This window comes from Dipodomys ordii, unplaced genomic scaffold, assembly GCF_000151885.1.
Source record: "Dipodomys ordii isolate 6190 unplaced genomic scaffold, Dord_2.0 Scaffold58, whole genome shotgun sequence".
Taxonomy (NCBI): Eukaryota; Metazoa; Chordata; class Mammalia; order Rodentia; family Heteromyidae; genus Dipodomys; species Dipodomys ordii.
Window position 1 is genome coordinate 1,226,634 of NW_012267274.1, and position 15,607 is coordinate 1,242,240.

The window sequence follows — 15,607 nt, forward strand, 5'->3', positions numbered from 1 at the left end:
CCTGTCATTGTACAGTTTAGATCAGTTTTGTCACTGTGCAGTGTAGATCAGTCCTGTCATTGTACATTGTAGATCAGTCCTGTCACTGTGCAGTGTAGATCAGTCCTGTCACTGTGCAGTATAGATCAATCCTGTCACTGTACAGTGCAGATCAGTTCTGCTACTGTGGAGTATAGATCAGTCCTGTCACTGTGCAGTGTAGATCAGTCCTGTCACTGTGCAGTGTAGATCAGTCCTGTCACTGTGCAGTATAGATCAGTCCTGTCACTGTGCAGTGTAGATCATTCCTGCCACTATGGAGTATAGATCAGTCCTGCTACTGTGGAGTATAGATCAGTCCTGTCACTGTACAATGTAGATCAGTCCTGTCACTGTACAGTGTAGATCAGTCCTGTCACTGTGCAGTGTAGATCATTCCTGTCACTGTGCAGTGCAGATCAGTCCTGTTGCTGTACAGTGTAGATCAGTCCTGTCACTGTGCAGTGTAGATCAGTCCTGTCACTGTGCAGCGTAGATCAGTCCTGTCACTGTGTAGTGTAGATCAGTCCTGTCACTGTGCAGTGCAGATCAGTCCTGTCACTGTACAGTGCAGATCAGTCCTGCTACTGTTCAGTGTAGTTCAGATTCTACTTGTGTGCTGTACAAGGGCATACTCTTCCCTACACAAATCTTAGAAGAAGTTGCTGGCCCTGCTTCTGTCCTTTGGGGTCCTGCTGTCTGCAGGGTCTGCGTGAACTTTTTTGGTCAACATGGGGCTAGCCCTGCCTGTTCCTGGGTTTGAGAAGGCAGCACTTTTTCTCCAAGGGCAGGTGAACTACCCCTTCATGACGGCTCTGCGCCTCACATGACATCCTTGATCAGGAAGTGACTTGGGGTTAGAGAGGCTTTGATATCATACCTGCTTAGAACTCACACTGGAGAGAACCCATGAGTCTGTCTTTCCTGGTGTTCCAGGAGCCCCCATGTCCCTGGCAGCTGGGCTCTGTGCCAGTGTCTGTAGGTCCTTCGCCGGCCCTGCCTCGTGCTCTGGGAGGGCCTGGCTCTCACTACCCTCCCGTGAACACTTGCTTCTCCTCCAGCCGTGTGTGAAGGGCCAGGCCGGGGCCGGCGTGATGCTGGCAGCAGAATCCCTTAGGAGGGCTGGCCCACCCTGAGGTGGACCCCTGAGAGTACAGGTCGGTGTGTCCCTCCGCTGAGCACTGCTGAGTTACTGACGTGTCAGCCGTGAGGCCATGAGCCCCGCCACTCAGATGGAATTGCTGCTTCTCATTATACAATTCATTTGTGGCTCTCTGGAGTGTACAATGGTGCCTCATCTGTCGACTCTGTTGTTTAACCAGATGAAAGAGATTCATCCAGTGTGGGTTGTCAGCCCTGGGAGCGTTTGTAATGAGAGGAAGCTTCTGGATCCCCGCGGTCCCTTGGGTGGGGGAGGGAGCAATCCCTGTGCCATCCCCTTGTGACTCTGTGTCACTCGGGTGTTAGGGACACCTGCGATCTGGGGCAGGCTCCACACTTCGTTTCTGTTGCAACTCAGGCATCGTCCGTGGGTCTGAGGCAAGTTTGGAGTCACTTCGCCTCTGGGAAACCCCCAGCACACACATCCCACCATTTGCTGACCTTTCCTCAGGACCAGTGTGAGGTGCTCATGGTCTCATGCCTTAAAGCTCAGTGGGGAGGAGCAAGCGCCCCCCCCACCCCCCAGACAGCCACGCTCCCCCCCCCCGCCTTCCTCCCATCCCCCACTCCAAGCCGCATCAAGGACCTCCTGCTCTCAGCTGGCCTGCTTCTGCAGAAGCTCAGGAGGATCCCACCGAGCTTCCGGAATTTCAGCATATTGTGTTGTTCCAGACTTACGGTTTTATTCAGAGTAAATTACGTTATCTGCAGGGCAGGGATTCGGAGCTGTTGGTACAGGCCAGGCCCTGCCCACTGAGACCCAGCCCACACAGCTGTCTGCAGTCTCCTCTCCCAGGCCCTGTGACCATGTGTGGGCTGCGTGGTGTCTCTTCCACCCAGGGCCGTGGCCCAGGTGAGGGCAGACGATGGGGAAATGCCCCCAGAGGACACAGGAAGCTCAAGAAGGCCTGGAAACAGGAGGGAAAGAGTTAATGACCCTCTGAGAATGCCAAGGCTGCTCAGATGAAAAATGGTGTCATGCCAGAGGCCATTTCTATGAATGAGAACTAAACTGGGGCAGAGTGGAGAGGCTGCAGGCCCCTGCTGCTCTGGGCTGGGCCGGAGGTGAATAGCGGAGGGGCTTCTGGCTGCACTTAGATTCTGTGAGGCCAGTCACCCTTCTGTCTGCCTGAGTGCGCGTGTGCCTGGGGTCCTCTGTGTGTTCTGCTGTGTCCAGGTGTGCATTGTGCGTCTGTGTGTGTGATCACATCTTGTGTGCACACAGATCCCTCCGTATGTGCACATCTGTGCATGGCTGTGTGCCTGTGCACCTGTCTTTGTGCACACAAACCCCTCCATATGCTCACCTCTGTGTGTGAGCTGTCTCTGTTGTGCCTCTGTGCGCGTGCACCGGTCTTCGTGCACACAGATCACCCCGTAGGTGCACATTTGTGTGTGTCACCTGTTGTGTGCCTGTGCCTCTGTGCACCTGTCCGTGTGTACACACAGGTTGCTCCATGTGTGGAGAGACCTTTGTGTGCTTTTGTGTATGCACACATGTCTCTGGTTGTATGTACCAAGCTCTCGGGCTTGGGTACTTCAGCCCCCTGGCATGCCAGTACATGTGGTATCAGATACCACTCTGAGGAGCCTGGTGAGCCAGTTAGGGCAGTAGGCCCTGCCGTGAGGAGCCAGGGCTGCAAGCTGTGTGCCAGGCTCCAGGCCCCTTTCAGGAGGGGGCTGGGAGGAGCCTCTGTTGCCAGGTGTGCAGGGCATGATGTGGGCGGGCTGGTTCTGGTCCCGCCCACCTTCACTGGCAGTTGTAACTCCACAATGCCTCAAAGCAAGGGGTGATGCTCGCCTCCCTCTGCCTGCCCCGTGAAGGGGCGGTGTTCTCCTGGGGAAAGGTGAGCTGCACACCGAACCCCACAGGAGCTGAAGAGGGGACTAAACACATCTGCAGGCTTCCATGAATCTCTCTCCTCCCTTTCTTCTTCTCTCCCCCCCCATCTCTCCTGGCTCCTCTGTCTCCCCCTTTCCTTCCCGCTCTCCCTCTGCCCCTCCTCCTTCCTGCAGGTCTGCCTCTCCACCCCTCTCCTGCCTTACCCTGCCATCCATCTACATTCTGGTCCCAGCTTGTGCACAGTCCTTCTCTGGTACTCTAGCTACCCTACACCCACAGTGCTTACATATGTTTGATTTCTTTTAGAAACTATCGAATGTAATATGTCTCTGCCTTTCACATCTTCACTCTGTGATGATGAACTTGACCCCTAACTTGTGGAACTGCAAGACTGGACAGAGCTCAGTTTTTCCTCATTGATCTGTGTTCATGGAACCAGAGGGGCTGAGTGCACCTGGGGGTGTGGCTGAGGGGCCCCGTGAGGGCGCAGCTCTCTGGGAGGGCCGCAGTGCTGGCCAGTCTCCTGCATGGACCCTGGTGTGTGGAGCCAGCTGGGAGGGCCGCAGTGCTGGCCAGTCTCCTGCATGGACGCTGGCGTGTGGAGCCAGCCTGGGCGGGCCAGCCTGTGTCCTCCCCCGTTCCTGGGCTGCCAGGCTACGGTTTGTCTCCCTCTTCCCTTGCGTGCCGTGGTTTAAGCTCCCTCTTTCTGGGTTGCTGTGCTGTGATTTTCTTGCAGCTGGTGCTAAGCACAGCATGCTCACACCTCCAGCCTCTAGTCATCCCTCATCCTCTTCAGCCCCTTACCTCAGAAAGGCAGAATCCTGAAGGTTCTGGAATATTCCAGAATCCCTCATCACCTCACAGGCCTTTCTGTCCCTCTGTCCCATAGTGACATAGCATCCTCTGAAATCCAAATGGACCTACAGAGAATTCTGAGAGGCCGGGGGGAGGGGGGCTCCGGGAAGAGCCTGGGACAGGAGGGCCACTCTCCGGGCCGCCTGGCCCTAAAGCATCCATCCCTGCTTGGGGACGTGCGGCCTCCCGCCCAAGGGGTTTTTCTGTGCACCTCTATTGGTTTGGAATCTAGGACAATAAAATGGGTTGAAAATTAATTCTCCCTGCCACTCCGTGCTGAAATCCCTGCCTGTGAAAAATGCAGGAGTCATCGGAAGTGATTTGCGTTTCTATGGAAATGATCTCTGCCTGCTGGATCTCACCTGCCAGCCGCCCGGGGTGCAGGAGCCCAGGGGGCTGCCGGGCCCTTCCTGCAGCCACTGACCCTGCTGGCCGCTGGGAGCCTCCGTGGAGCTGGGCAGGCCTCCGGCCGTGGCCGTGGGAGCCGTCCGAGGAATCCCAGGGGTGACTCCCTGCAAGTCCAGGCCTCGGGCCGAGGTGAAGCTGTGTGTTCTTTGGCTCTCAATCAGGTGGTCAGCTCTGGTGCTGGCCTTGCGGCTGTGCTCAGAGGTGCGGGCCCGGCCCCTCCTGGCCCCTGCGCTCCAGGTGTTGGCTTGGCATAGGCTCTGCAGCCAGGATGTGGGACCGGGAGGCTCTCTGCCCCTGTGATGTGTCCATCGTGAGAGAAGGGACAGGACAGGGAGGGCCCCGGGACGCAGCTGCCCTCCCGTCCCTGGCACCCTTCCCTTATTCCTCCTCTGAATCTGGAGCTGCTGGGCAGGAAGCCAGGGCGGCCACTCTGTGGACCCCTGTTCCAGCAAGTCCTCCCGGCAGGGCTGTGCCTGCATGGCGTGATCGAGAGTGGGACCGGGTGGGGGATGGGGACTGAGCTCTGCTAGCCGCTTCCGGGCTGGGGCAGGGGTGCATCCTGGCAGCCTCCTTCGGCCTGCGGTGTGGCAGCCAGGCCTCTCCTGCTGCTTACCACTGCCATCCACGAGTCTCCCGTCTTGGTGTCTCCTCTTGAAATCTCTGACGTCACGTCCCTGTGGCCTGTCGTGGTGGGGCGGGGCTCCTGCAGTTCACAGTGTAGGCGAGGCTCTCCCTCGGCAGGAAGAGCTGCGGTGCGTCCGCTCTCGCTGTCAGGCAGCTCACGGGCCCGCTAGGAACCTTCCCCAGCGCACCCTGGTGTGTCGTGTGTTTACTGTCTTAAGCATAAATTGCAATTTCCCTCCTTTTACTATCAACATTTTCGGAGGAGCGCGGCGCCACCGGCACTGCCAAGCACGCGCTCTGCTCGCCGCTGGTCTACGCGCAGTCTGGAAACAGCAGCGACCTGGTCTGTTTGCTTAGGAGCAGACGTGGTCTCCGGGCCACTCTGCAGGGGCGCCCGGGGGTCACCTCCGGAGGGGGCGTAGGTGGTGCGTGCATGACTGAGGGAGCTGGGGAGGTGCCACGCAGCCTTGGGGAAGGAGTGGTTGTCTGGAGCACTGTCACTTGAGCGTGTAAACACAGATGAGAGAGCTTTACCTTGTGTCTGCTCAGGCCTGGGCCTCCACCCAGGATGAAGTATTTAATAGAGCCATGAACTCCCCAGCTGTCCCCTGACGGCTACCTCAGCCTTGTCTCCCCGTGTGTGCCTGCGCTGGCCCCTTCAGCACGTGGGGTTCAGCGGTGTGAATATATTTTGTAAAATCCTCCCGTGACCGTCAGTGCTGACCAGTCATCCCCGCATTCCCCCCACTCAGGCCACCTCAAAGAACCTCAAGGTCGTGTGTCGGTAGCTGCCGTGGGCTGGAGGGCCTCAGTCTATGGATGGATTTCTTGTCCAGCGTGGTCAGAGGAGCCTGGCTCTCAGGGTACCTGTGGTTGCTGTTGGCACCGGAGGTCTGACTCTGCGACCTGTTCCTGGGTACCTCCGCAGCCCGGCTCGAGCCCCTCCACTAACAGGAAGTGAGCCGGCGTCCTGCCCCAGCTTCTGTTTGCATGGGAGATTCTCCAAACCGGTGTGCCTGGCTTTGGAGATCCCAGGGCTGGGGGAGACCCATGGGATGAGTTCACCAAATGGTGAACTCCTGAAAATCAGGGTGAACCTCAGAATTGCTCGTGAACTGGGAGAGGGGTGATGTATGTCAGTTGTTGGCACTTGATTCAACACGAGTAGCGTGTGTGAAGTGAGGCCTCGGGACTCCCGCCAGGGCTTCCTGCTCCGAGGACTTGGGTGCTCCGTGCTGCCTCTCACGGAGCGTCCTTCAGCCATGGTCCCGCCAGACAGCAGCACAGACCTTGAGGCTTCACACACAGACAGCTGAAACCTGGACTGAAGACCAGGAGGTGGAAAGCAGAGACCCTGACCCCAACCCAGACACCAGCAAGCCACCGTCGCAGAAGGAAGGCTGACTGCTAAGCTCTCATGGGTTCCTGGGGTGTGTCACCCCAGCAGGTGGAACCTGGTTTTCTCTCCACACTTTTTTCCAGAGAAGTTGTAACCACAGAGCCCTGCCTCGGGCCTCATTGATCCCTTCTTGTTCCTCTGTCAGCTCCTGTAGCTCCGGGGCTGCCATGTCTTACTGCTCTCATTCTTCCTCACCTGTATTCCCACCCATCACCAAGGCCGCTATGATCCCGCACGCAGTCAGAAACACCTGCCGGTCCACCTCCACCCTGGCCTTGGCCTTCGCTGCTTGGACTTCCGCATTTCCAGAATGCCCTGCGACCTTCCCATTTCTCCTTGTAGCTCAGCACTGCCAGGAGGAACATCAAAGCCAGGGCCAGGGGGGAGCACTTCAAATCAGAGTCAGGTTTGATCAATAGATGGATCGCAGGGAAGATATTACCATCATGCCTTGCACCGAGGGTGGAGATATTTCCTGTGCTCCCTTGGGTACGTAGAGGCCTGAAGTCTTACAACTTGTTGATTTTCCTCCATAAACTAGTTCTCTTTGCCACTCAAGGGAGTGCTTTACGACAACATCATCAGAGTTTGTGGAGAGGCCCAAAGCAAAGAGTACTTAAGCATGTCAGAGTGGGCCCCGGAAGTGGCCCGTGGAGAGCCATCCAGCGGGCACTTCCGAGGTGGAATGGCCGAGGTGCAGACCCAATTATGTTGTGAGCCGCAGAGCTGGCTACACACCTCCAAGGGCCTGCCGAATCGATGACTGTTAAAAAGTGCTGGCGATTAAGGGAACCCTCCAGGACAAGACATAAGCAATTTGTCACAGGTATTTGGGGGGATATGTGTCTGGGATGAGAGCCTCAGAATGATCATGAAACACATCTTCTCTAAGAAGCCCTCAGGAGGGGCCGTGTGAGTCTGCACATCCCCAGAGCCAGGTTTTAAGATCTGAGTCTTACAAAGATCAACTGTTTTCAATAAGAGAAAGATTTTAGAGTGTTTTCTCAAGAAAATGGAGAGATAACCTGGACTGCTACATTTGTTCAAGGATGGAATTATGGATGCAGGACCTCACTGTCAATTTCCCTCCCAAGTTTTTGCTATGCATACTTATTTCTGTGTTCTTCGAAGAGTCGTACGTGTCTGTTACTAGGGTCTCTCAGCGCCAGCACAGACTCCTTCCTTCCCCTGCTTCCTTCTGGTCTTCTTGCATGGAGCTAGCTTTTTATGGCATGAATGAAATACAAACCAAAGGACTTTGCCGGCACTTTCTTGGGTAGTAAAAGCCATCTGCTCGTTCCTAGTCATGTTTAGTAAATATGAGGACTAAACATGTGGAATCCTGGGAAATCATCGGCGCATCCAATGGCACATACACCTCGGCTTCTCACTTCCCTGGGTCTGCCCTGGGCTGGGCCACAGTGAAGCCAGGGACAAGGGGAAGGAGGCCGACTGAGTTTGTCTTTGCCACCTTCCTCTTCACCTGAGCCTGCAGGATGGAGGTGAAGGATTGGGCATCCCGTAGCCCTGCCTGGCTGTGACTCTGGGGCTGGCAGTGCTCAGGGCAGCTCGACCCCATGCAGGCTGCCCAGACACACCCTGCCTGTGCTGCTCCTTGGATGCAGGCCTGTGCGTTTCTCTGGCCAGCCCTGTCCCCTGGAGGCCGGCAGCCCCCTGTGCTCTACCCCCGCTGGCCCTGCTGATCTCGCTGGGACAGAACCTCTCAGGCTGTGCGTGTACTTTGCTCATGCGTTGAGTTGTGCAGGCATGAAGGAGCAAGGATGTCCTCTGCTGACATCGCTGCCTGCCGCACTGCTGTGTTTCAACACAAGACGGTGTTGCTCAAGCCTTTCTGATGTTTAGGGAGTCTCCCTCGGCACGGATCATGACTGTGGACGCAAGTGGCGTTCAAGTGGATTTCCTCAGTACAAGGCGTACGGCATAGAAGATGAGAAATGGAGGGAAGGGCACCTGTGATTCCAAGAGGAAAATCTCACTCCCAGGACCTCTGGCCCAGGGAGCCACGCTCATCTCTTTGCTCCATGTTTTCAATCAGTGCTTCAGCTTCTGCTGTGCGCTGCCTGGTGTCCTAAGCCATTCCCCATTTCTAATCTCCACTGTGATGGAGAGGTGGCCTGCTGATCCCGGTCTGTGAAGGGAGTGCAGAGAAGCGACCGGGGATGGGATCGCCCAGCGTGGACGCGGCCCAGTGTCTGGCTTCACCTGTACCTGACCAGGAGCAAGCTTTGGGGAGTACAGGGTTCTGGAAACCTTGGTGCTGGCCAGTGGCTCTGCCTGCAACCCATAACCTTTCCATTTCTTTGACTTTGGTGTGCTGATTCAGATGTGGTTATCTAGTTTGGTGGAAAGGTGGCAGTTTCTCCCAAGGACAGTCTTCACCTCCGGTCCCCAGCCTCCCCTCCCCTGCCTCCCCTCCCCTGCCTCGCCCTTCATTTCCCCTTTCCTTTTCTTCTTGTACTGGGAATGCAGCCCAGAGCCTACATTGCTGACAAACACTCTTCCACTGAGCTGTTTCCCAGCCCTGCTTGGGACCAGGCTTGGAAGGGACCCACAGACCGTGTGGCCAGGCCAGCACTCTTGGTGGTGCTCAACGCTGTCTCAGAGCTCTGTGGCAGCACCTCGGCTCTCTATGGTAGGTAGAGTATGGGGAGGAGGCCAGGCCCTGGACCCTCATAGAGATGCAGTAATGAGCGGAAGCCAGGTTGTCAGAGATGTGTTCCTGGTTGCTGGCCAGCAGGTAGGGCTGAGGACAGCCACTCCTGCATTGGGGGGGGGGGAGCCTGAGGGCCAGGGCCCTCTTCAGAAACACTGTGGCTGACAGGCGTCTTGCTGTGGTTATTAGGGCCTCTGGCTCCTGGTGCCTTCACCTTCAGATGGAGTCCAGGGGCTCGGGCTGGCTGGGATACGCGGCCTTGGAGAACAGGACCAGTGCACATCCAGTGCTGCCCAGAGCTGCTGTTCACATTGGTAACAGCACACTGGAGAGAGGGGCTCCATTCCCAACTGCTCAGCAGAGGGAAGTTTGGTACTCATCTGCTCCGAGCACAGCCTTCCGGATGCCCAGGGGCATCACGGCCACCCACAGCGGGTCCAGGCCTACACTGCTCCTCTCACAAACCTGTAGGGTCGGGGGCAGAGGGCATGGAGCAGACACTGGGTTGAGAAGATGTGATGGGGAGAAAAGGACGGGTTTGGCCTCCCAGCTTGGTCCCTTCCCTCCTCTCCCCACGTGCAATGATGGATGGGAAGTCGCCAGGCACCTCCCCTGTGTGCCCGTGTTGGTATGTGTGCGCGTGTATATGCAGATGTGTGCAACATGTATGCAGATGTGTGTGCATGTGTTGGTGTATATGTTTACATGCAGATGTGTGTGCATGTGGTGGCAGATATGCTTGTGTGTATGCAGGTGTGTGTGCATGTGGTGGAAGGTATGCACACGTGTATGTAGATATGTGTGCATGTGTTGGCAAGTGTGCACATGTTTATGCAGGTGGGTGTTCCCATGTTGGCTGGGGTGCACATTTGTATGCAGATATATGTGTACACGTTGGCATGTGTGCAGTATGTATACAGATGTGTATGCAGATGTGTGTATATGTGTTGGCAGGCATGCATATGTGTATGAAGATGGGTATGCATGTATTGGCATGTGTGCGTGGATATGCAGATGTATATGCACATGTTATCTGGTGTGCACATGTATATGCTGGTGTGCGTGCACATGCGTATACAGGTGGGTGTGCATGCATTGGCAGGGTGCACATGTGTATGCAGGTGTGTGTGTACATGTTGGCTGGTGTGCACACTGGTACACAGATGTGTGCTGTGCTCCGGTGGAGCATCTGTCTCCACTCTCCCTTCTGCAGCCCTACCCAGCTGTGCTGGATTCCTGGATCTTCCGGCTGGCCCAGGAGTTTTCTGCTTGCAAAGAAAGTATCCTGCCACTCAAACCCACGGGACACCTGCCCGGGCTTTCCCTTACCACTTATCTGTTAGGTTGGCATGTGGCTAGAGGCTTGGATTGTTCTTTCCATTCTTGGTATTAAAACAGTGATCAATCTTGCTGTCTTCCACTGAAACTGGTTGCTAAATCACAATTTTGAGGGCTAGACAGTTTTGAAAAGAAATGGAAACTTGAACTTGATTTTCATCTTTGGAATCCTACATTTGGCCTTTTCTCCCTCCCCTTACAATGCTTCTGTGTTTTCTGGCTCATGGAAAAGCCGGCACCCGTTTGGTGATAGGCCATTGATAACCGAGGCCTGACCAGCCTGGTGCCATCTTGCCCCAGCCCCAGGGGTCCTTGGGCTCCTCACAGCCTCCAGCTGTCACAGGCTCAGTCAGGCCACATCTGTGGTCACATGTTGCTCTCTTTTCTCCCTGGGAAAGGTCTGGGTCCTATCCACTCACAACCCACGTGGCCTGAGCACAGAGTGTGGCCACGGGTGGTTTAGATGGTGCTGAGCATACACGCAGCTGGAAGGGGAGGAAGCTGTACAGCAGTGGGAAAGGCCCTGGGATTGGGGGGAGGCCTGGGAATGAGAGAGAGCAGCTGATCCCCCATGTGGCCCGGGATGGCAGGTCTGCTTGGGCCTGCCTGGGCTGTGAGCACCATCAGCAGTATGAGGCTGGTCACTGCTGGGAGCATCCTCAGCCCCATCACAGTAAGACTGTCCCCCTGGGTGGCCCACATTGTCGGGAGATGGCTAAGCCCAGACTTCTCCCTACCTGCGTGCTGCCTGAGCCTCACCACCCAGGCTGTGGGCTACAGAAGAGAACCAGCCCACGCCTTGGAGGACGGGGCAGCAGCGGTCACCGCAAGCCATGGGCCTGGACGCTAGGGTGGGCAGAGAGCTGTGATAGGAAGCACCCCCAGGTGGCCCAGGCCTCCTGCACTCCACGTCCCAGCCCTCGACAGGCCTGGGGCTGGGCTGTGATGGAAGGCCACACCTGTGCGGCCTTCCCCCCAGAAGTGTTTGTCACCAGTTTGAATGCCCAGAGCCACATTTTATCTTTGCTGAAGTTTTCAGATGATGACTGATGTGATCAATGGAATTTCAATGACAATTCTTTTATCCAACAGATAAAAGCACAGAGTGCCGTGGAGCCCCCCGCCCCCCAGCCTTGATGCTGCCTGCTGCGGAGAGAAAGAGCCGGGCTGGAGACGAAGAGGACAAGGTAGGGCCCTGCACTGTGTAGGACCTAGGGCCGGGACACCCCTTCACTGTGTTCTGCGTGGCTTCGCGGAATGGCTCTGCAGCCTGTCCCTGTGAGTTCCAGAACCCAGGGTAGAAGAGGGCCTGGTAGGGTGCCACAGAACATTCCAGAAGGTGGCCCCTGTCCTGGCCATCTTGGCTCTGAGCCCACAGACAGCATTCTGTGGACAGTGAGGCTGGCCGTACGTTTACGTCTATTCTGACTGCTTTCCAAATGAAGAGAGCACAGTTTATATTTAGGCTTGACTGTTCAGGGAAGCCCAGGGCACTTCAGGCCTGTTTAAACATTCTAATTTTATTATTTTTTTTCTTTTTGCTTATGTGGTGCTGAGGAATCGAACCCAGGGCCTCATGCATGCAAGGCGAGCGCTTTACCACTGAGCCACCTTCCCAAACCAAAACATTCTACTTTTAGGCCATTCTCTTTGCCCATTTGCCAAGAAGCCCTGTAAGGACTGAGAAGGACGGTCTATCTGCTTGGTACAGTTAGGGTTCCCTACGCACCTCCTTCCTCTGGGAGAAGACCCAGGCTGTCGACCTGTGCTGCCGTGTGGCGGTCATGGGGGCACGCAGCCTGCCCTCCCCTGCCAGGGGTCCTGGAACCCTGGAACCCCTGTGACCTCTGGTCTCACTCACATCGCCTCAGCATCGCGCTGCCTTACCTTCACAGGGACTTCTGTCCCCCGGCACGGGCCGGGCACGGGGGTTCCATCCTCCTGCTCACACTCTCCAGCGGCCTTACCTCAGGAGGGAATCACCCCAGCTCACTCCTCCACCCATGTCCATGGCCTGGGCTGAGTTGTGAATGCCCATCGCCCTGTGGGCTGATGCAGTGTTTGCCTGTGACATATGACTTCCTATAGAAATTAGCACCTAAGCCAGAATGACATATTAATTACACAGATAGCCTTGCTAGCGCCTTCATAAATACTTGCTTTATCACTGGGTTCTGCAAGTTGACTTCGCTTTTATTACTCGAGTATGGAACAGAAGTTTTATACCATGATTAGCCAATTTTATCACCAACAGGAAATCACAACCAGCATGAGCCTCATGAAGAAGACCTCGGTAATTAGTCAGAGAGAATCCTGCCATTGCCACATTCGTTCGACCCCAGCACAAGTTATTCCTGCCATACTTACTTGAATAATTTAGCAGAGGTAATCTCCTACTCAGAGGCTCCGTGTTGAGTTCTATTGTTCAATTAACTCCATAATGAAAATCCCCTCCAGTTTCCCTAATTGGATTAGTAATATAAACTCTGGTCTTAATACATATATATTGAGACGAGTGTTTCCGAAAACTCCCTGTTAAGCTCATTATTTATCCTGACCTTATTTTCTCACAGGAAACAAAGATAGAAAATTCTTAAAACAAAAGCACCCAAAATGCTTTCCCTTCTTGGAGGGCTCGGAGGAGCCCCCAGAGAGACGCTGAGGTGAGCACACGGGCGTGTGGGCTCTGGATCGCGCAGAAACTAGCCAGGGATGCTGCGGCTGCGCCCCATCTCCAAGCACCCCGCCCTCCCCTCCCGCTGGGCTCCTTCCGGGCCAGCCGTACTCTTGGTGACAGGCAGACCAGAGGCAGCGTCACCTTACCACCTTGCCATCGACAGTTTGTCAGACAGACCCTTGGCCGATTTAATTCCTTAGGATTTGTTTAACTCTTGGCTCTTAGAGAGTGACTTGGAATTCTTTTTGCTCCTTGTTCAAACTTCATGCTTCAGTGCTTCTGTAGTTTAACATCTTCCTTTTTAACTCTGGAAGTGACAGTGAAAATGAGCCCTGTCTGCAGCGTAGCCCTGCCTGGCCCCTGGCTGCCTCTTCCACTTCCGTTTCCCTAGTGGCCAAGCCTGTGCTCTGGACCTCCAGGGCACGGCCTGGAGCACAGGCTGTGTTTAGATTTGGTTGGCTGAATGGTGGATCATTTTCTCAGCTACACTGTCTCAAAGAACACCAATATTAATGATGGCAGAAGAGCTCCTGAAATTTAGGATGACATTTATTTTTAAAGATCTCAGCTGAGAACCAGGCAGATTCTTGGAATAATGTACAGAGTAATGCACTGTGCTTTCCAGAGAGAGAGAAATAGAGCAAGTGAGCAAGAAAGAGAAAGAGAGAGAGAGAGAAAGAGAGAAAGAGAGAGAGAAGAGGGAGAACTTAAGCTTTGTGATGGTATTCTAAGTTTGAGATTAAAACATGCAAACAGTTGGATAGAATGGTGTCTATAATACCAGAACTCAGAAGGCTGAGGCTTAAGGATTTCAAGTTCAAGGCCAGCCTGGGCCACGTGGCAAGACTACATTTCAGCAAACAAGCAAACTAAAACAATATAAACAAATAGACAAAACGCCAGTCCCACCAAAAACCAAAATAAATACATACATAAAACCCCAAACACCAGTCACAGAAAAGTGTGCAAACACTCAGGGAAAGAGTCAGAGGTTTCTCCAGCTAGGGTTCACCTTGTTCTTCCTCTCAGCCCTGGCCACACTGCGCGGGGCCTGCTTCCCCTCCCATTTCATGGTGGCAGTGGTGGGCCTGGGCTCTGCCGGCCAGCCGTGAGCACAGAGCTACACCCGCTGCATCTGCAGACGTGGGTCTGCGCCCGTGTTGGGGTTGGCAGCGTGCGTGTTTTCCATTTTCAGACAAGCATTGTTCTTTGAAAATTCTATGAATACCTAACATTGGCCAAGCCCCAACCACGGTTGCTTTTAATTCTTACAGGCAGTGTGTTGCTCAAACATGCCTTGTTTTCTGAATGGGGACAGAGACAAAATGACGGTCCTGCCCCAGCGAGCGCATGTCTCTGGAGAGAGAGGGAGGGATGGCTTGGGAGCCGCCCAGGCTGTAAAGGCCCTGCCCTTCTTCAGAGCACGGGTCTGGCCAGTCCTCCTGGCACGGGTCCCCGGCGGTGCCAGCAGCAGCTGGGCGCAGGCCCCTGCAAGCGTCCAGGCTCTCTGACACAGGTGTTCCGTGCCAATAGCGACTTCAGCTGCTGGTTGGGCTCTTTTGTGGGATTGACTCCCACAAGGGATCCTGGGCCTCCCCAGCATTCTCCATCTGAAGCCTCATCGTAGCCCCCTATCTGTCTGTGTCTTCAAGACAGCTCGGGGGAATGGAAGGGTGCCTTTAGCTGAGCGTTTCCAGGTGGTCTGTCTTGTTGCTAGTTCTGTATGACTGCCCGGCCTGATTGTGCTCTTCTGAGCTAAGAAGGCTGTTAGCTAGAGGCTGCTGGAGACTGCTCTACCTGCAGCCTGAAAGACGTGGTGCCCTTCCCTTGTTCCTGGAGGAGAGCATGAGGGTTTCGAGTTAAAAACAGTTCTCTTTCCTTCTCTTTCGTTTCAAGGAGCCTCCTCCACCCATGCTCGTGAGAGGGGAGAACAGCACAGCAAAAGGCAACAGACCCGTGGCCTCCACCCCCGTGCCTGGATCTCCCTGGTAAGAGGAACGGAGGCCGCATTCTCTTATCCTAGCCTCTGGCGGAAGTCACGTGTGCCTTAGTATGTTGTGCTTTAAAAAATGAATTTGCAGCTCGCGGCAGGTATAATTCTACACAGATGTCACGTTCTGCAGGAAGAAAAATGGCACTTAAGTGGTAAGTTCTCCTGCTCTGATAGATTTGTGAGTCTGCATTAAAATAGTAATGCTGTTGCATATATATCAGAGGGAGACAATGGCTCCAAGTAAATGTAGCATGCCATGCACTTCAAAGGATTGTCTTCCTCTCCTCCAAGCAAAAAGCCAAAGGGAATGGCTGTTAATTAAAGCTGTGTCTGGCTGTCTGCGGTCGCCCCATGTGGGTTCCCCATCTTTGAGTCTGCTGTGCTCCAAAACACCCTCCACGAGGGAGCCACAGTCCTCGGTTTTCAGAAATGCCCTTTTCTAATGGTGTCATTGGGAACCAGGAGAAAAAGGTTATTACTGTAAAAATTAGTTTTAACACCTGAAGATTAGAGTTCAGAATGCAGCCGGGGGAACAGCTGCTCTCAGGAGCAGGAAGAAAGGTCACTGGCTTCGCCGCAGCACGCCCTCCAGCGGAGGGAGGCCTCATGACGGTCCC

General features: G+C 54.8%; 1 protein-coding gene across 1 annotated transcript in view; it reads left to right on the forward strand.

The window, feature by feature from the left end:
• Positions 1-15,607, forward strand: part of Tcerg1l (transcription elongation regulator 1-like) — a 165,100-nt gene that overhangs the window by 102,606 nt on the left and 46,887 nt on the right. The window contains exons 7-8 of the mRNA XM_013021878.1: positions 11,413-11,507; positions 14,897-14,985. Coding sequence (XP_012877332.1) covers positions 11,413-11,507; positions 14,897-14,985 — 184 coding nt within the window. The remainder of the gene's footprint in view (positions 1-11,412; positions 11,508-14,896; positions 14,986-15,607) is intronic.